Source organism: Notechis scutatus, chromosome 4, assembly GCF_049901735.1.
Source record: "Notechis scutatus isolate UNSWTSFEM ecotype Mainland chromosome 4, rNotScu1.2, whole genome shotgun sequence".
In the NCBI taxonomy this organism is placed as follows: Eukaryota; Metazoa; Chordata; class Lepidosauria; order Squamata; family Elapidae; genus Notechis; species Notechis scutatus.
Window position 1 is genome coordinate 46,950,429 of NC_142012.1, and position 22,424 is coordinate 46,972,852.

At 35.4% G+C, this 22,424-nt stretch overlaps 1 protein-coding gene across 1 annotated transcript; it reads left to right on the forward strand.

The window, feature by feature from the left end:
• Window positions 1-48: 48 nt before the first annotated feature.
• On the forward strand, window positions 49-22,137 carry FBXO8 (F-box protein 8). Its single transcript, XM_026667209.2, has 6 exons — window positions 49-313; window positions 11,605-11,938; window positions 16,770-16,896; window positions 18,239-18,357; window positions 18,966-19,162; window positions 19,796-22,137. Exons 2-6 carry the CDS (start codon window positions 11,613-11,615, stop codon window positions 19,981-19,983), a joined length of 957 nt encoding a protein of 318 aa, XP_026522994.1. The 5' UTR covers window positions 49-313; window positions 11,605-11,612; the 3' UTR covers window positions 19,984-22,137.
• The last annotated feature ends 287 nt before the right edge of the window (window positions 22,138-22,424 follow it).

The following is a 22,424-nucleotide window of genomic DNA, read 5'->3' on the forward strand; positions in this document are numbered from 1 at the left end:
GAAAGTGCCGATGCGGATCTACAGATAACTTTCCCGCCCCGCAAGATCCGATGCGTCACTTCCGGTAAAAACAGATGCGGCGGCCGTTGCTCTAGTAGCCGCCAGGAGATCGAAAGTGAGTCTGCGGGAGCGGGCGGGCGTGGAAGAGGTGACGGCTCCTGTTTGTGCGCATGGAACCGGAAGCCCGCTGGGAAGGTGGTTTGCTCCAACGGCTGGCAGAAGCTGCGTGACGCCGCGCTCCCTCGCTTCGAAGGCTCGTACCCGACTGGAAGCCGAGTCGTCGCGGCGGCGGTTGGGACCTCAGCTCGTACAGGTAATGTGGGTCAATGTCCGGGCGGGAAGTGACCCTGGGGGCTTTTTGCTACTAGATCATATTCCTCAACAAAAGGTGGCACTGTCTGTTGCTTTTGCTTCCACTCCTGTAGGAAATTAAAGAGCTTTTGTAAACAGGTGCAAGATGCTGTTTGTTTCTTAGCGCTAGTATGAGTGTGACAGGCTACATTTCCTAATTGTGAGATGTTGGCTTTTAAAGTAGTTTCCACATTACAATTTTCACTGATGTATGTCATTCATCTATTCTGTGTGGACCATGGCAATTGCAACTTGGAACGTAAGAGGCATAAAAGATGGGAAGTAAAATGGGTGAAGTGAAAGAAAAACAGATGCATGTTTGGAAACGGTGATTAAAAAGAAAAAAAAGATAAATCAGTGTATGAATATGTTCAAAGCAAGACTGGCTTGCAAGGATAGAAAGAAATGGCAAAAGAGACAATGAAGTTGGAATAAGCAACATTTAGTTAAGTGCTTTTATTTCATGCTGCTAATTTGCTTTGCTTTTTATTTTAGTTATATGCCATTTAATAATTACTTCCAGACATTTTATTTTAAAATTTGCTTTTGAAAGCCATTTTTAAAGCAAAATGCTTCAAAAGTATTTGAAGGGGCACTCTAGCAAAAGTTTTTGAAAGAATTCTAAGAGTGTAGGCAAAAGACAATATCCTTTTATTACAAATGGGATTTCTAGCTTTTTAATACTGTATATCAAGATTACTTTGAGATTCATACACTTCTGTAATGGTGTACTTTTGTAAATCCCATAAATAATTTCATCACAAATTTAAGACCACATAGGTGATCTTTTTCTGGCATTACTGATCATTCATAAAATCTGAACAGTTCTTCAATCTTGGAGAATTAAATATTGCAGTATAAAATATACACAACATAGATTTTTTTAAATAACAATTCTGAATGAAAAATATGTGAGAAAACTGATGAAAAATTTCTACCAGTATTGTTTTCCTATTATGGTATGTAGCTGGTATAGTATAAATACAAAATATTTCTCTTACCTTTTGTGTACTGCCTTTGTTCTTTGAAATTGTGCATTTAGGAATAAGAGATATATGAACTTAAATAGTTAGAAAAATGTTTGGTTAAGATGTTGGACTGAGTTCGTGAATATTACTTGATGACTTTAGACCAGCTATTCTGTGTCCAAAGTCTACAGGACAGGGTTGTTTTAGAAACAAGAAAGTATTGTTCCTGAATAACAGGCAGGATATAAATTTAATTATTTTTATTAAATGAAATATAGTTCCCTTCTTCCAATAGGAAGAACTTGCATGTTCTTTAATCATATTTATAGCTTGATTTTAAAATTGTTTATGTACTCATATCTGTAGCTGCTTAGCTTATTATTTCTGCCAATTATCTGACTTCACTACCCATTAGTATGGGTGTTCAGAGAAAGTTCCGCTTACTATTAGAACCTATATCATTGGGGCTTCATCTGAAATATAACCGTTAGCGATACTCTCCCAAACCATTATATTTTGCATATAATGATCTTGCAGATAGAATAAAAAAGACAAGGATTTTTTATGTTGTTCTTTCACACCTGGATAATCTTATATGTACTTTTGGCATCTTCAACTGAAGAAAGATAAACTATGTTCATTTCAATGTTGCTTCCCTTTCAATCATAGTAAGCTAATGTGCTGATAGTAAGCTAATGTGCTAATTTCAATAGTATAGTTCAGCACCAATTTTGCAAGGCATGGCTACCACTAGTACTCATGAATGTGTTTATTCAAAATAAAGCTGCATAGTAACTGAGTATTAAATTAATACAAATTAATTTATTAAATTAAAATTAAAATGTTGATGCTACTGTGGAATCTGTTTCTTTTTAGATATGTAATATAACCCAGCTACACTTTGCTTGTTGTCTAAAATATAGAGTCCCCATATTTATAATGTTTTTGGCTATTTGATAAGGAATGGTTGAAATAAGGATGCCAACTTTATTGCAAAGTCTCAACTATCCACTTCTAACTAACTTATAAATGTTGCTCAGATAACTTGTAAGCTAAGTTATGTAGTTTTTTATTTTTTCCTGAAATAATTTTTCTCTGAAAAAATGATGCTTTTACAATAATGAAATAATACGTTTACCATAATAGATTTTTCCAACTGTTACCATAACAGTTCTCTAAATGTGTATATGTTGCACATTGGAGTGGATCAGTGGTTTGAAATTAGGAACTGTACAAGCTTTTCTATCTATACAAGATTCAGTAAAATAAAGAGGTTTCGTCATCACTTTTATAAATACATATTGTTGTTAAAATGTGATGCCTAACTGCCTAATATACAAGGCGACTGATTTAGATTTCAAGGAGGACAGTTTTTAATTGCACTCTTATGCCCTAGCAGAATTTTTTTAAAGGCAGTTGGGTATCTCAGTTCTTGGTTTTAAAGCAAACAAAAGGTTTTTTTTTAGGTTTTAGTAAATATTTAACTGGAAATGGTTCTAGTTTTCTTAGAATAGTTAAGTTGATTAATCAAAATTTATGGTATCTTTTCAATTAAGATATTTAAATTAAATTATTAAAGTAAGAACTTACAGCCTAATATACACTGCTTTAGTTTTGTCAATGCAATTTGATCATTCAGGCAATTCAGTATGAGTTTGCTAGGAAATCAATCCTGTTTATAAGTAACTTTCAAAGCTTTGTATTTCATAATATGTACCGATTCACCCCTTCTTCTGGGCACAATTTTTTTTTGCACATTGCCTTTCAGGGATCCACACATGGACATACGAAACACATTTTTTCTACTGCCAGCTTCCTACATCTGTCCAAAAGTTGTGTATATGGGGGAAAAAATGGACTAATGGATAAATGTTCAGAGTAGCTTTTTTAGTACATACCATAGTTGTGCATATATGTTTCCTTTGCAGTAATAGGCAAAATAAAAAATATTAGGTCTACATATTACTATTTTAATCTAATATGAATGTGATGAAATTTTGGAATTGAGTTTTGTCTCTGGGCTCACAGTAAAATATAACAATCTGCAAAAGAAAATCAGAATAAACTGGGAAGATATATTTTCTATTTGTTTCCTGAAACTGAAGAAATCAACTTATATTCACACTAAATATAGATGCAAAATGACATGATTTATAATAAATCTGTAAAGTACATTTCAAATTTTCCAACATCTTTTCTAATGCTTCAAAGTACTTGTAAATGTTACATCTATATTGTAGACCTATAGTTATTATGAGTAGAAATGTGTTGTTCTGCAGCAGTATTCTCTCTATTTTAATCTATGGATAAATAGTCATAGCTTTAATGTACACTGTTTCAAATATACCGTATTTGCCGGCGTATAAGCGACTGGGCGTATAAGGCGACCCCCAACATTTCCACTCAAAATATAGAGTTTGTTATATACTCGCTGTATAAGACTACCCCCTCTTCACACACCTTCCACTTTTGCACTTTTTTTTTTTTGGCACTTTTCTGCTTTGGACAATTTTGAAATGAGCTAATCCAATTTTGAACCAAGAATATGCAAATAGCTATGGAGTTTAGAAATGAGTTTTAAAAATATTTTTCATTGCTTACCATTAAGCGTAAAATATGTTGTAAATAAAATGAGAACACAGGAAATGTTCTCTTCTCAATACAACTGATCTCTCTCTCTCTCTCTCTCTCTCTCTCTCTCACACACACACACACACAAAAACCCGGACACTGAAAAGGCTGCCAAGGAACAGTATATTCAATGCCTTCTCTTTAATCAAAAACAAGGAATTCCTTAGAATCTTTTTTTTCCCCCAAGTGGCCCTCTTTAAAAAAAAATGGAGGTAACACTTTCATTCAAAAAGTCTTCCAGTATCTGGAGTCGCTCAGACATATTGAAGTGAGGCAGGAGAGTAAGTGAAATTTGAAATGATCCAGCTACCGTTTTCTTCCCCTCCGCCCGAAGGCCATTATCTCCACGTCAAAACGAGCGAGGGGAGGCAAAGAAGCCAAACACGCTAAAAGGATCTCTTTATTTTCCTACACAAGGTCACACCTACTTTTCCGCATTCAAAGGACAACCTCTCCTCACCACCACCACACACACACTCACCCCAATACCCGCAAACAATGTTCTGGGCATTAATCACCATTGCTACATTAACCTGGTAAATTTATACCCTGCCTCCCCAGTGTTGCTTTGGCGGCGGGATTTCACACACGGGCGCTCGCTCGCTCTCTTCTCCGCTCTCCCACCGTTCGCACATGTTGGAAGCACCGTAAAACCTGATAACCCACCCGGGGCTCCCCATCCTTAACCTACAGCCGCCCGCATGCAAAACCTGCGTGCAAAAGAAAAAAAGGAAAATACGCCGCACGTGAGGATCTTGAATCCTCTCCTCCCCACCGCTAAGGAAGGAAGAGGGGAAAGGTTGCGCAGCGCGTGGCGAGTGACACCCGCCACACACACACACACACACACACACACACACACACAGCTCCCCCCAGCCTCCCTCCCGGCTGCAACTCAAGCTCGAAGTGGGAGTCGGGTCCTCCCGGCGTATAAGACGACCCCCCACTTGGAGGCATGTTTTTCAGGGCAAAAAAGTCGTCTTATACGCCGGCAAATACGGTAAAACAATTGTTTCATGTTGAAAATTTCCTATTTGAACCATTTTGGAATGTTTCAAGCTTCAAAACAACATTTTAAATAAAACAAAACATTTCATACTCTAAAAGGACTGTTTTCCATTCAAAATGTTTTCTGTGACAATAGTGAAAACCTACTTCTTAGTTCACTTAGCACCTGAGATACATGCAAAGTATATTAGCAATCAAGAAATCTGTTTGTTATAATTTCATTAACATATGGATCCACTCTTTCCTGAACAAAGATTATTTCAGCACTATACACTCTGCACGAGAATAGAAGTTATAGAATTCACAAATTGTGAAACATTAAAAATATTGAAAGGTTGTGGAGAGTGACAAAGATTTATTTTCTGTCTCATGAATGCTATTTTTAGCTGTTAAAGTCAGATTCCTCATGCTGTTTCTCAATAATTTTGGTAATGACTGGACTGTTGATCTAACTTCATCTGGTACTAAAAGTGCTTGTAAGTAAAGAATATCTTATAAATTATCCTGAATGCTGACATATATATATATATATTCATGGCATTTCAGTTTACTTCTTTGATTTTCCTTTTATCTCCCTTGAGTTGATTACTAACTCTGCTTACTTTAGCACAGGGGTCACCAACCTTTTGGACCTCAGGAACCACCAAACTCATACTTTTAAATCTGGAGGGCCACTAATATGAATTTTTTAAAAAAGATAATATATTTAATATAAAATTTTTATTTTTATATTAAATATAAATGTACTATTTAAAAAAATTATATATATATATATTCGTAGATTTTCACAGGTACAGGTATGTAGGTCTAGGTATGTTCGTGTCTTTTCCTGTGTAAGATTAATCTTACACTGGAAAAGACCCGAACACACCTATATATACATATATGTGTGTGTGTGTGTGTGTGTGTGTGTGAGAGAGAGAGAGAGAGAGAGAGAGAGAGAGAGAGTTTTCGCTGGTACTTACATGTATGGCATTCAGCTTTGTTCTGGTATTTTCCCACGTCATTGTAGTTGTGCTTTTAAAATTGTAGCAACATTTCGGCAGAATCTCATCTGCCATCATCAGGCTTCTGATGAACACTATACAGAAGCCTGATGATAGCAGATGATATTCTGCCGAAACGTTGCTACAACTTTAAAAGCACAACTACAATGACGTGGGAAAATACCAGAACAAAGCTGAATGCCATATATATATATATGGCATTCAGCTTTGTTCGGGTATTTTCCCGCGTCATTATCGTTGTGCTTTTAAAGTTGTAGCAATGTTTCGGCAGAATTGCTACAACTTTAAAAGCACAACTATAATGACTTGAGAAAATACCTGAACAAAGCTCAATACCATACATGTAAGTACCCACGAAAACTTAAGAAAACATACACACACACACACACACACACACACACAGAGAGAGAGAGTATATTGCTTATTTAATTAGAACAAAAAATATAACAAGAAAAGCAGAGGCCCCCCTCATATGTGGTCTCCTGTCATTTCATATCTCCCCCAAGTCAGAGGAAACCTCTTCCTCCTTTGCCAGGTGTGGCTGCCTGCCTGGAGTTGGGGGAGGGATGGAAGGCTGGGCTGGAAGCTTCCCCCCACCCTGGGTCTTTAACATCTGGCTTGCTCCTCCACTACTGCCTCCTCCTCCTCCTCCAGCACCTCCTTCTCCGGATAGGGCAATTACGAACTAACCGAGCAGCTACACTGATACCACAGCTGCTCTCTTTCCTGTGGTAAGATTTGGCGTGTGGAGAAAGGAGCTGGCAGCTGCTACTTGGTGGTCCCGCGGGCGAGGCGAAGTCATCCCGGTCCCAGTTAAGACATACCAGTCACAAATCCAGAGCCCAAGCCGAGAGGGGTAGCTTCCCTGCTGGGAAGAGCGGCGTGCATGGGCGCGGGCGTGGTTCAGCAGAGTGGGCAACCTCCGCTCTGGCTGATGAGCCACGTGCTGAAGACCAGATGGCTGTCGGGAAGGTGGGGCAACGGGGTGATACAGTGGATGGACTCATATAAGCATGGGAGATCGTGGCATAGGCCTGGCCTGCGAGGTGGTGGGGGTGAGGGGAAAGGATTCGCTGAATTGGTGTCACCTCTGCGCATCGAGGAGGTTGAGCGGCTGCCAGCGATGCCCTGAAAGGAAGATATTGCAAGGGGGAGGCTTGCCTCCCCCCCCCTCAGAAGCTTCTCTTCCTCCTCGACAGAAGTGCCCCTCTGGCCCCCAATAAGCCTCCTCCTTCCCGCTGAGCATGTGAGCGCTTCTGGCGAGGAAGAAGAGGGGGTCGAGCCTCCCCCTCTCAACATCTTCACCTGAAGGCAGCTGCTTCCTGCAGCTCATGAAGTCCACACTCTTCCCACTGCTGCTCGGCCTCCTCAATGCACTGAGGCAGGACACAGCAGCCATGACACGGGAAACTGCAGGATTGCCCCGCCTCAGCATGCTGCGGCCCACCAAAATTTTCTCGCGGCCCACCGGTTGGCAACTGTTGCTTTAGCATACCAATTCAAGGTTTAAACCTCTTTCTGAATACGGAGATTGTTTGAAAGATCTTCCTTGTTTTTCCATGTCTGTTTTCATGTTCAATTTCTTCACATATGTTTTTGTAATACTGTTTCTTGCTTCTTCTAATGGCCTCTAAAACAATTTGCTAAGTTTCTTTCGGAGAGTTTGTCTTTCTTAGCCTTGGCTTGTCTCCTCTTTGCTGTTTGTCGTTCGCTTTCTCCTCTTCCTCCTCCTCCTGCTTCTCTCTCTCTCTCTCTCTGTTCCTTTTTGGCAATCTCTTTTCACATTTATCTTTCTTTAAATCCTTTCCATAATTCCTTGTTTCTTCTGTCAATAAAGTTCAGGATTCTCTAGAATGCATAAAGATACTTAGAATCTTTGCTGGAAATGTGAACAACCTGAAGAGACTTTTTGTCATTTTGATGGACATGTAAAAAAAGCCAAAATATTTTGAATACAAATACATACATTAATTCAGAAGATTTTAAAGATAAAAGTACAACTCAAACTATATACTTTCCTTTTGGGACTAATGGACAAGCAACTAGAAGATAAGTCACAGAACTTTGTTTTCTATATAATGACTCCAGTGAGAGCATTATATATTCCACAGTGGAATTGTTTGACATTATCCATAGGATTTTAATTATATCCTCTTTAATTAGAGAAAAACAATATTTTTATAATTGAATGGATAACCCTTTTTATAAACTTTTTGCATAAAAAACACACATAAGTTTTGGTGTTGATGAATAGAAAAAACTGGAGAAAGTGAGATGTTTTTGTAATTATAGAGTAACAATTTTGTAATTGTATTTATATTTGCTACAAAAGAAATTAAAAGCTTCCTACTTTGTTGTTCTTTCTGCGCTTTTCTTTTTTCTTTACTGCTCCTTTTTTTGTTTGCATTAGTTTTTATGTGTTTTATAAAATCATTTTTTAAAAAGATCAATTATTGGAGTGCAGAAATTTATAAATCAGTTTTCTGCTTCATTTCAGCTTCCTTAGCTATACAGTGCAACTACATTTTAGTCTTTCATGTTTACCACTTTGACCTTCCAGTCTTCAGTCACAAGCAGCATTTGCTTGCATGTTCTGTCATTTTCAAATTGGATTTGATCATAAAACCCATCAACCTCCTCTTCTTCTGCATCAGTGCTTGGAACATAATCTTGAATGTCTATTTGGTTATTGATTATATTGTAGCCAAGTATTGTTATTGCTATGCCATTATAAAAGTAACACTCATTTCTTTGTTTTTCATGTCCTGAGTAATAAACAGTCTGATATTCTGAATGAAAATGTCCTATCCCAGTCCATCTCAATTCACTGATTGTTCTGATGGTAATTTGTAGTCATTTCATTTCATCTTTCATTGTGCCGAGCTTTCATGTGCACATGCTTCTTATCAGTAGTGGGATTCAGCCGTTTCACACTGGTTCAGTAGAACCAGTAGTTAATTTTTTTGTTGAGTTTGGTGAACAGGTTAGACATGTTCCAGAAAATCTGTGTTTTTCAGAACATGTCTGTTTTTGTTCAACTTCCTTCCAAAAAGGGAAAAAACCCTTCCCCAAAAGTCCAAGAGAGGACTGATGGAAACCTTTGATCACATCAGTCAGGTGAAAACTGTCTTACTTTACAGCAGGTGGTGGGGCAAGACAGGGCCTGCACATAAGGCGACAACCCAGGGCCAAAGCACCAGAGGGTCAGGGAGGGTGCTGAAGCGAGTGAGCATCCAGCCTGCAGCATCCATGCCAGCTGCCCCTTCCTGGCCAGAGCACTTAAGTGCTGGCCTTCCCTCCTGTGGGCCTGGGCAACTGCTAGAGAGGGACAGGCCCCCAAGCATTTCAGCGCCTGACGACCAGATGCCCTTGCTTCCCCCAAGCATTTCTTTGCCTACCTGATTTCTAATCCATCGCGGTTTTTTGTCGCATTGCTTGCTGTCATGTGTAGGGAAAGAAAAGTTTGTGGGACTAAAAAAAGGGTTCAATCAATCAATGCAACTTCTTGCAAAAAAAAAAAAAATCTCGCGGAGTTGGAATTGACTGAACTTTTTTTTAGTCCCGGAAACTTGTTTTCCCTGCACACATTGACACTGTTGCGGGAGGCTTGTCCTGCATATGCGGCGGAGCCAGAGGAGGGGGATGGGCCACACTTCCCACAACAGCCAACCTGACCCTGGACGAACCAGTTGTTAAATTATTTGAATCCCACCACTGCTTTCTGTGTTCCTTCTGTAATTCTATCTTTGGAGCTTTGGATTTTCTTTTCCTGATGGCAACATCAGCAACTAGACATCTCAAAGGCTTAAATCTAGCCATGTCATAAACACTATTAGTACTGAACATAAACATTAATTAGCACTCAATAGTAAATTGAATGTTATCTGACCTGAGAGACTTATCATCCAGCATTATATCATGAATCATTTTGTATTTTTTAGTCATGGTTTTCTTTGTAAAAAATATAAGAGTCATTTAACATTGCATTCTTTTACGCAATATGAATTGATGTCTTTATTAATGTGATGAAAGTGATCATCTGCCTCTGACATCTTCCTATATCTCTGCTGTCAACAGTACAGGGACCTGTTTGCTTAACTGGGCAGCTGAAATGACCTTCACACCTTGGATATCCCTGCTAGGAATATATACTCTTGGCATATACACTTAAACTATTGTAGATCTCGTAATATAGCATCTTTATAACAAGGAACTGCTATGACTTTCTTTTTAAAAAATTAAAAGGAAAACACATGAAATTGTTTGATAAATTTTTTACATTTAATATGTTGATAATGTATTTATTAATGAAATCCATGTGGCTGCCCATCTCACAGAAAGTGACTATATAGATGCAGATTTATAGATAAATAATTGTTTCTGAAATAAAGTGTATAAAGTTATGTCAGGACTAAACAAGATAATTCATTGAAGAAAAAGATAGGTACAATAACTTAAATATTTTGATTTTTTGGGCCAATACATATATTGTCAGAATATAATAAAAAATAAAAAGCAGAAAAGCAATGTAATAAAACCCTCAAAAATCAAAGATAAAATTCAAGATAAGTGTCCACAACTTTCATTAGAGATGAAGGCTCATTGAAATAAAACTACTTTAAGATGTTTGAAACCTTGTGCTGAGATCCACCTGTTGTTCTTAGGGAGGTGGAATACTTTTCTACACAATAAAGGCTACCATATGGTTCACAGCCTTTTTACCTGCCACTTCTCCTGTAGATGTTCAAACAATTGAGTCTGGCATGGTTTTGCCTGATATATCCTAGTGCTGTGCTAGGTAGGTCTTTAACAGTAATGAATGACCAGTATGTTGAATTGGGCTCAGAAACCTACCTGTAGCCAATACAATTATTTTATCATAGCTGTAATTCTATCCAGGTAAGATCAATCTTCTAAAAGTCTTGCTACTCTTAATTTCTGAATAGGTTAAAACAAAAGCCCCACATAGAGCTTATTACAGTAATCCATTTGGGTGGAGAGTAGGTTACAGACATCAGGGCATCCATGTCTAGGTGGATCATGAACTGATATGTTGGTTAAAGCCAAGGAAAAACAACAAGAGCCAATAAATAAGTTCCACAAATCATAGATTCCCATCTTTGTAGTGAGTAACTACTAGGACTGCTATTATTGAAGTCCCCAAACATTTACTAATGATTCCATCTTGATAGAAATCTATCTGGTTTTGTTTTGCCTCATCCAGATTCCCATAGACACTGTCTAGTTTCATGGGATCTTTTCACTTAGAATCTCACATTCTTTATGAATCTATATCTCAAATATTTCTCTGAATTATTTTTATAGCTGTATCTGTACTGGAAAGAGAAACCCAGTAACATTTCCTCCTAGTTCATGGATAGAAGAATTGTTTTACTGAGGAAATTGATTGAATCCAAAATGCACTTCTAGTAGATTTTGATGATGTCATATGAATCACTTCAAGTTGTTTAGAAAATAGTGAATCATGTTTTTAAAACACTAGTTTACATTTAATTAATATTATGAAATGTTTTGTTTTTTCTTTATCTTTAATATTTGCAGTTGATCATAACAAATCCTGTTGTTCTTTTTAATGAAGTAATTTGTATGTCTTTTTCCCTTTTGTTTACAACCTACAGGCTTGCAGATGGGTCAAGGGTTGTGGAGAGTGGCAAGAAACCAGCAGTTACAACAGGAATACGGAGGACAAAGCTGTCTTTCCAGGGAGAATGGTAGAAGGATGACTGTTAATAATGTTTCAAATACTAATCACCGGAAACATGCCCAAGGAGGAATTGACATTTACCACTTGTTGAAAACTCGGAAGTCAAAAGAACAAGAAGGATTCATCAACCTAGAAATGTTACCTCCTGAACTTAGTTTTACCATTTTGTCATACCTGAATGCAACAGATCTCTGTCTGGCTTCATGTGTGTGGCAGGATCTTGCTAATGATGAGCTTCTGTGGCAGGGGTAAGGTAACAAGGCAGAAAAGGCAATTAAAATCAAAATTTATTGTGTGTGCTTTAAAAAATAAGGTGAAAAATTACTATGAACAATCATATGAAAAAGAAAGGACACCCTCTTCGAGTTTCATGATGTAATGATAACTGATGGCTGGTATAATACGTCTTGTGTTGTTTGCCAGGGTAGATAAAAATTGGATGATTAAAAATTGGATTTTTTAAAAATAATGTACGTAGTAGTTTGTGAATGACAACAAGCTGTTCAAGGCCTTAATGCTTTTATCAGTATCCAATTGTGTCTTCTTTCAAAACAATTCAGTATAATATTAACAAGTACCATTCAGTTACTCAATAAAACATAGGGAATAATCTTATTCACTTTAAGTAGTAAAAATGTGCAAATCAGCATTTCAGGAAAAAAATTGAAGAAAATTCTAATTCCAGTTGATACTGATTGATTATATAAATCACCGAGCTTTGAAATTAATAAGAGTTTTATGTTTTTGTTTAACATTAATAGGAAGAAACAGTAATTTCTCTAATTTTTTATTTTTCAATTTGACAAATAGATTTCTTTGAATCACTCAGTGTAGGATGTTTTAAAAAGCATTTTTTAAATCTATACACCATGATGCAGGAACTATTTGTGTTCTGTCCTCACTACATGTTAGTCTGTGTGCAGCTCGACATGGAAGTAAACCCATCTATCCTCCAATGAAACAGACAGTGTGGTAGATCTGAATGCTTTATTGAAAGAACAGGATATGGTGAAACTAGGGAAAATAGGAATACATACAATAAGAACCAAATACAAGATAGTATTGGGTTAGTGCTGAACTTAACAATTAATAAATACAAGCAATCATCTCATCAGTGTATGGGATGTCCTTGGGTGACTATGTGCCACAGATTAAGATAGATTCTTCTTTGTGCTTCTGCCTTCTCCAAATGCTAAAGGAAATGGAGTCAGCCTTCCTAGTGGGCACTAGTTTTGAGAGTGCAGGGTAATGGGATGGGGTCAGCTTCAAACAATATACTTGGTATTTGTCTCTTTGGCCGCTAGATGGGTCTAGAACATAACAACAGTATATAAAGATGGTATGTGGGCATATTTGTTCCTCCGGCCACTAGATGGGGCTAGAGAGCAACAAAAGTATATAAAAGTTAATGCTGGGGCATATCAACTTGTAATATACTTTTATTCTATTGAATATATAGTATAGGTATATAATGTACTTTGCATTTATTTATTTTATCCCACTTGTATTGTTTTTATAAATAACCTAGGGTAGCAAACATATTTAATAATCCTTCTTCCTCTCAACAACAACCCTGTGAGGTGTGTTGGGCTGAGAACAGGGGTGGGTTTCTACCGGTTCTGTCCATCTCTGTAGAACCGGTAGCTCTGAAGAACAGCAGACATAGAACCAGTTCTATGTCTGCTGATATTTTTGCCCACCCGCCTGCCGGGGCTCTTACCTGACCTTTATTTCCTGCGTTTTCAACTTCAGCTGCCATGCAAGGCACAGCTGTAGTTAAAGAAGCAAAAAAGTACTTTTTCAAAGGCTGCTTCTCTGCGCTGCTCAGCTGTCCAGGCACCAGGCTGATGATGATTTACAGGTGTGTGCTCAGCTTGCAGGGAAGCACATCGTAAATCACAGAACCTCATAAATCACCAAAACGGTAGTTAACCCTTTCGGATCCCACCCCTGGCTGAGAAAGAGCAGCCCAAAGTCACCCAGCCAACTTTTATGACGAGACTAGATCTTACATTCTCCTGGTTTCTAAAGTAGTAGTTTACTTTATTGTCATTGCATCTTGTACAACAAAATTAAATGCCATCTTCAGTGTACATTGTAACTATAAAAATAAACACAAACACACATTCTTCACATTCTATTCAATTGAATTGAAAACCCCTGATACTGCATTAATATTGCACTATACAGTAGAATTCAATATAGTTACTGCTCTGGGATAGAAGTTATTTTTCAGCCTATTTCTAGGCAAACATCTTAATTTAAATTTATGTTAAATTTAGTTTCCCTTAATCAGAATTTGTGGGAATGAAACATGTTATAATAATTTTAAAAAAAACTATAAAAATAACAACTTTGGACAATCTATCAGCCTGTAAAAATTCATGTTTGAATGAAAAGCACAGATGCAGATAAAAATAGGTATCTTGTAAAGCACCTCTTAGTTCAGTTGGGTTAGTGCCAAGATGCTCTTAGTTATTAAAAACAGTAAATATATAGAATTCAGTGCCTAATAAAATAAAAAAATCATCAAAATGAATCATAAGTGAATGAATCAAAATCATTCATAGTCACCAATGTCACATTCCTGCATATATCCACTATATGTGATACAATAATTTATTGACTTCATTGATTGTTATTACTAGGTAAATGTATGTTTTGCTTATACCCTATAGCATTATATTCCATATCTATGGCTACAGTAAATGGTTCTTTTATTTGTAACCATGTATTTCCCTCCTATGTAACACTTACTCAGAAACACACGGGATCACATTCTTTCTCTGTACAATGATTGATTTACTGAAATGTAAGCTGCTTTCTAATACCTGGTAGGTTTATTACTTTTACAAGTCAGATTAAGGTGAACTGATTTTTAGATTTACTTACTTAGGTAATTTGAAATATTAATGCAGTTATTATATAAATACAAGCACTAGATAGCACCATTCATTTGTCTTTTTATCCAGCACAGACTATCCCAATGCTTATCTTCATGTTCAGACTTCTGGGTGTGAATTTAGAGTTATTGCATATTTGCTAGGCTTTTTCGGCCAATACTGCATCTCTTGTTCACTACCCAAAGTTTAGAACAATTTTGGAAGATTACAACAGCATTATGCTAATCTGAATTTCAACTTTTATTGTTCTGATTAGGGAAATCTCTTTCTCTATTAAGACAGGAATAATAACATCCTCTTAATTTTTTCCTTATCTCTTTTATGTTTTATATATTCTGAGATATGTCTAAACTGCTTTGTTTTTAGAAAAGCAGCAAAATGTGATAGCTATATTGCTATTTATAAGATGGTGATATAAGAGATATATAATAATAATTACGTATTGCTAGTATATTATGTGATAGTCACATTTCATTTTATACACACACACACACATATATAAAAATATAAATATAAATTTTGTGTGTGTGTGTGTAATACACACACACACATATACACCTTTTCTGACAATGACACTTAATAAAATTAAAACAGTGAAACATAATATAAAAGATGATGATGGTGGTGATGATGATGATGATACATAAAGGTATCTGTACTACAGAAGCATTATATGAGGGAGGGTTTCTCAACATTTGTATTACATCTTTTCCGACAGTAGCTTCTTATCCCCAATACTTTTTGATATCTGCATAAAGCTTCTGTATAGAAGGGCCAAATACCGTATTATAAGAAATCCGATTGAAGTGTTCTGTATCTGTATTTCTATTGCATCAGAATCAGATGAAGCTGTTTGTGCCTCAGTGCTTTACATTCTATCTGCATGTCCTAAAAATCTAAATGAGATTAAATTAATTAAAATTGAAAGTAGATAAGTATCAAGTTTAGATAATTAGTACTTTTTCACTGTGGCTGACCCTCTAATGGATTATCTTAATAGTACTTAAAAAGCCTAACTGAGAATGTGTCTCCACCCACAACTGTTGACAGTGGCTTTCTCTGAGAGGCAAAGAATTTTTTCCCCAAAGGAATGATGTAGTGAGTCACAAGGCAGCCGACACAGACAGGTTCTAGCTTGTATGTCGAATACTAAAGAAATGATTAGTACCTAGATAAAATTTTCGGTCAAAATGCGTTGATCAGCAAATCCAATGAGTTTCAAAACAGTTGAGTACCACGGTACCACTTTGTCCCCCCCCCCCCCCCACCTTTCCAGATACAAGTGCCAAAATTTGCACTCACTGGAGCTCTACATATTATACTAACTATGAAAAAGCTTGTGGTTTTATTTCTGCTTCTGTTTCCACTTTGAGCTGTGTGGTCAGGGTTCTGCATTAAATCACAACTCTGGGCATTTAACCCCATATTAAGCCCTTACTTCACTTGGCAGAAGACTTAGACACAACCTAGCTACTTTATAATACTTATGCCAGACAAGCCTTGAAGATTACAGTGGTTGCTTTTTCTGTTGCCTCATCTGTGTTTCTGTATGTCCATCCATCCATTCTACACAGTTTAAACTCTAGTCCCTTTTCTTTGTAATTTAATGAATGCTTGAAGACCCTGACAATTAAAAAAACCTTATGGCATATCTTATTAATGAGATGAGATTGGCATATATAATCAAACTGTTACAACTTCCTTTCCTTCCATTCAGGCATTTTATTTTGCATGCATTTCTTAATTCTTGCATATTGAGCTGCTGGTCTTTTTCTATAATTTCAAATCTGAAATCCGAAAAAGATATTTGAAATAAAACATCATAGTTAGTTTTATACTTGTACAAATAGAAGGTATTGAAATTACTTGGTTTGTGTGCAGTAGCATTCCTTTCTGTGTGTGTGTGTCACACAATCAACTCTTTTGACTCGTGGAGGAGTCATTATATATAATACCATTGCTTGTCAGGGAAAAGAAAACACAAAACACATTCCTCAAATTACTATCTTAGAAAAGTACTATTAAAGTCTATTGGTTACATTGTTTGAGAATTTTACATACTGCATTTTAGAATATTTTGTAAGGCAATTACTTGATGGTAATATTCAGGAAATGGATCCAATCCTAAAATCTTACGTTACATTTTTATAGCTAACAGACTTTTTTTACATTGTAGACTGTGCAAATCCACTTGGGGTCACTGTTCCATATACAATAAGAATCCACCTCTTGGGTTTTCTTTTAGAAAACTGTATATGCAACTAGATGAAGGCAGCCTCACTTTTAATGCCAATCCTGAAGAGGTAAGTAGAATTCATATATCATTGATACTATTACATATAGTGATGATGCTATTGTTTATTTTTCAACTGTTTTACAAACCCAAAATTATCCCAGAAGTGATAACCTAAGGAAAATATGTCTTTTGAAGAACAAAAATGGCATATAACTTTTTAAATAAATTTGATTAAAATCCAAACAAATATAACTGAAATTTAGTGGGTGTATGTGCATAAAGAGACTTTGAATTAATGTTATTTTGTGACAGATCATTATTGAAAGACCTGCAGTGCATGAAATGCAAAGTCTGAGAATTTCTGGGTGATTTATGTTGATAGAAAAAGAAAAAGAGTACCTAAAAATCAAAAGAGAGTAAAACAAAACCTCAAAATAATGCTTGAAGAATTTAATTTGTATTGTATGACATAAAGAATAAATATGGTTGAATTATACACATACACACACACACACACAGACATACACACACGAGTCATAATTTCCATATGGAACATAGCCAATAAGTTGTAAAACATTTGAAATGTGAATCCCTTGCTCTAGCTCAGGGGCAGGAATCATACAGAAATATACAATACAGTAATGCAACAGTTACAAAAATTGAAAACAACAATAGAAAAAATATGAGCATTTGTGTGGTAGTTATATTTCAAAACATAAATATTTTTTAAAAATTATTTTATCTGAAAAATTACATAGCCATACCTTTTTAATAGAATTGTGAGGTTCATGAAAATTTAAAGGTTTTTTTGTTAATTGAAATAAACATGAAAGTTTATAGAAAGTAAATATTTTTGTATAATAAGGAAATGATAAAAGAACTAGACAAATAACATTGTATGACACTTTCTAATGTGCGATTTCTATGCACGTAGGTTTTACATTGAGAATAGGTTTTGCAGTTTCAAGACATGTACATGTATTTATAACAGAATTTGAACATATACATGCAAAATCACCCATTTATTAGAGAATGACTTTACACAACAAAACATTAAAATGACTATCATAAATTACATTGAAAAGATGCATATTTTGGCAATTTCTTTTCTAGAAGGCCAAATTAGGAAATTATATGTGGATCCATAGGCATCATAAATATGCAGCCTTGTGTCACAATTTAAAAGAATAGAATTATTTGTGGAAAGATTCTGTTCCCCTGCTGCTTTAACATATATAAATCTTAACTATAATTATACTAACGCATGTTTTATTTACATGTCAATTAGATTCAACATGTTGAAATCTATCTCATAAGATAGAATTACTCTGTAATTGTTAAGATTTGTTCCATATGAAATACTCTGGGTATTTAAAAATATAATGTTCCATATAAAATCTCTCTCCCAGGGAGTTAACTACTTTATGTCCAAGGGAATATTGGATGATTCACCAAAGGAAATAGCTAAGTTTATCTTCTGTACAAGAACTTTAAATTGGAAGAAACTGAGAATATATCTTGATGAAAGGTAACTTGATTATAAAATGAGAAACATCACATTCCCTTGTATATATGGGGATTTCTTATTAAAACATTATGAAATAATGAGATACTGTTACTTATTTCTGTATTACTTCATCAGCACCTTTTCTAGCATTCATTAATCAAGAATTATACTCTCCGCATTGTGGATAAATCTACTGTTTGTTGAATCCCCAAAGGAATTGAAATGGGAGACACCTGATCATGCCTATCTGTATCTGAAATCATATTCTCTCTCTCTCCCCTTCCCTCCCTCCCTCATCTATCTATCATCTATCTATCTATCTATCTATCTATATCTATATCTATTTATCTATCTATCTATCTGTATCACAGTATTCCTTAGCATCTTTTCAACTATTGTTTCTATTGTTAACTATAAGTTAGGCAAGGATTATAATACTGTTCTGCTGTTCATATGTTCACATTGTATTAAATTAATGACTGATTACATACAGTTTGTCTAGTTTAATAGTTTCTGTCATGTATAACAGTGAAAGCAAATACTTTGAAAAGCACAGCCAGAAAAAACAGAATATTTTACAATGTATCTAAAATATAAGCAGTTTAAAGTATTTTTCTCCTTTAAATTAGGCGAGATGTTTTAGATGATCTTGTGACACTACACAACTTCAGAAATCAGTTCTTGCCAAATGCACTGAGAGAATTTTTCAAACACATTCATGCCCCCGAGGAACGTGGTGAATATCTTGAAACTCTCATTACAAAGTTTTCACACCGATTTTGTGCTTGTAACCCTGACCTGATGAGAGAGCTTGGCCTTAGCCCAGGTAAGGAGGAGCAGCATGTATCTATTTTACTTGATGGGTTGACATGCCATGTTGTATTGTAAAATTTAAAAGTTTAACATATGTGATATTCATGTTTAAATCTAATAGAGTAGAGTTGAATTAAGTTCTATATTGGCCAAGACACACAAGGAATTTGTTTCCGGTGCATAAGCTCTCAATGTACATAACAGCACTGAGTTGAGCAAAAGCCTTAGGCTTCTATGTTGTACATTCTTGTTGTAAAGCTTGAAAGAATTATTAATTGGCATGTGTCTTATAGATGCTTATTAAAAACCAGAGAAAATTGATTCAGTGTCCATATTGCTGTAAAAAAGGGAAGGAAGACAGACAGACAGAATTTTGACATAATATACTAGAATGATAGTATGTTATCCTGACATGTGACTTTCCCAAGGAAATGTGGCTAAAATTTAAATACATTTTAACCTTATTTAGTAATGCAGTTCTTTTGCTCTTATACAGTATTCTTTTTTTTATTTTACAAATAAAGAACATGGATTCCTAGAGTCTTGTCCTAAAGAATTTAAATCCTTTTAATGTAAAATATTGTGCAGGTTTCTTAAATTGTAAGCAGGCTTCACAAAATATTTTCTTATTCTTTTTTATGCTTAGATGCTGTTTATGTATTATGTTACTCTTTGATCCTGCTTTCCATTGATCTTACTAGCCCTCATGTGAAGAATAAAATGTCAAAGAGAGAATTTATCCGAAACACGCGTCGTGCTGCTCAGAACATTAGTGAAGATTTTGTTGGGCACCTGTATGACAATATCTACCTTATAGGCCACGTGGCTGCCTAAAAAGCACAGTTTGTTAAGACTTACCATCTGCTGTTAGAAGAAGTCAGCAACTGAAGGAATTTTATCTGTTGTAGATACTGTATAAGGGTTAAATTAGTGCTGGTTATTCTAACCTCTTTCTGCAATCAAAATGTACACAAGCAACTTTTTTAGCAATTTACTATGGAAGCTGAAGAATTTTTTGCAAATTTTTTTTAAACTTTGCTTACAGTTTGCACAGAACTTTGCAATTAGTCTGACATATTACCATTTCTGAATGTTAAACTGACATTATAGTTTTAAACTGACAAGATGGTGGACTTGTGCAGTTGATTTGCTTGAACACTTTAACCAGTTCATTTTTTTAAAAAAAATGTAATATGTACATACTGTATTTGACTAAAGAGATTTATAACCATAATTATTTTATTGTAAAATATTTTAAATAAAATTGTTTTTTCCTCTTTTCTTCCTACTAGAAGATATATTGGATAATTTATTTCTTCACATAGTGAGATGGTGCATGCTCTTTAAAAGTTTACTTCACAGATGCATAACCAGTTATAAACTATAATATTCTATGGGTTTGGACACCTATGGTTCTTTTTTGTTGTTGAACTATGATTCCCACAGTCTTCCCCATTGGTCGAGTGGGGCTGTCAGGCATTATAGTACAGCAGCACTTAGAGAGTTACAGGTTCCCCACCCTGATTCATAACCACCAAACTGGAAGACAGGGTATCAGTCTATCCTTGTGCCTCAATATCTAGTGCCTAAAATATTTAAAAGTCAAGGTTGGATGCTTTTATTATTGTTAATGTCTAGGTATGCTTTCTAACAATCAAGGTTTGGCAAGATTTATTTGCTTGCATTAATCATACTCATTTTGTCATATCTAGAGCAGAAAACATTCTTTGTGAATTAGATTAAGAGACTGGGATACAAAGGATCTATCTGCACAAGCCTTCCCACCTCTTTCAGCCTGTTCTTCCTGCTCCCATGATATCCCCAATGTTCACTGTAGGTATAATTTTCCCTTTTTTTTCCCCACTAGAATTTTCTCCTGCCAATCCTATAATTTTTTGTCTAACAGGCAGTGAAACTTGGCTATGCTCTAATTCAGCACTTGCAATACAAGAAGTGGCCTGAGCAGACATGGCTAAAGCAGAGCCTTTTGAATGAATAGTGGGGGAAATGTAGCACTGACCCCAACATTGTTTCACTATCAGGTATATTTGGGTCTGTTTCTATAGACCCACAGAAATGGTAATTTATAAGACCATGGAATGCCTTCTGATATTTTTTCTATATAAATAACATATTGTCCTTGTTTAAATTGCTGAATTGGTATATGATTGGATTAAGACACCTTTTATTTGAGTGGGGGGAGTATCATTTAAAAGCTGATAGGAGTAAAGTTAATTGTGGACTATAGACTATCTGCATTGGCTTCAACTATCTGTCAAAAAAATCTCGCAGTCCAGATGTAAAGAAGTGTATAATATAGCCAATGTTCAAAGTGAAACAAAGTAAAGCTAGTGGTAGAATCCGGTGTTGGGCACCAGGATTTCTCTGTCTCTTCTGCATCTCCTCTCATCATATCAGGGGACTAAGTAAAATTTTCTAAAACCATGAATCAAAGTTGAAGTGCACAACTAGATTCCAGCCATAGTTCCTAAGTCCAAATCTATTTATATTTTTTAAAGCAAGTTGAATTTAATTATCAGTAACTTTTGAAGAAGGTTAACTAGGACATTTCTCAAAGTTTAAGAAATACTTAAGAAAATCTGATAACTAATATGTTGACTTGAAAGTGGTTAAGAACTTGTGCTTTAAATGATGGATTTGAAATGCAATGTAATAATGACTTTAAATTTGCTGGATAAAGTTACTTAATTATCACAATTATTTTTCCAATTACTAGAATGTCTATATTTTGTTTTCCATTTTGAATTCTGCATATTTGTTGACAAATCTGAAATTGGTATTACTCTTCAGCTGACATAATTATATTTTGAAAAAAATCAAAATTGCACTGCAAATATTGGGGGGTTTGGGGTTTATTTGGTTAACTTTATTGTGAAATGCAAATGAAGGTTAAAATGCAGATTAGTGAATTATAACTCATTTCTTATATATTATTGTTACTTTAAATAAATATTTCACTGAATAAAATTTAGAGTCAGTTATCAGTTTTTTTGTTTTTATACTTCTTTCTAAATATCATTAAGAAAGGCTGTATCATTAATACTTGTAAATAATCAACTACCACCTAATTTTATAAATATTTACTCAGAAGTTAGTTTTTCCTAACCTTTCCTTCTGGGTAAATATGCCTAGAATTGCTTCTTTAAATGGATGGGCTTCAGTATGAAAATAAAGATTATATTTTAAATGTGCAGATAAAAAGTAGACACATCTTTTGAAAGGCATACAGGAGCTATGTTATGCATAAGAGATAA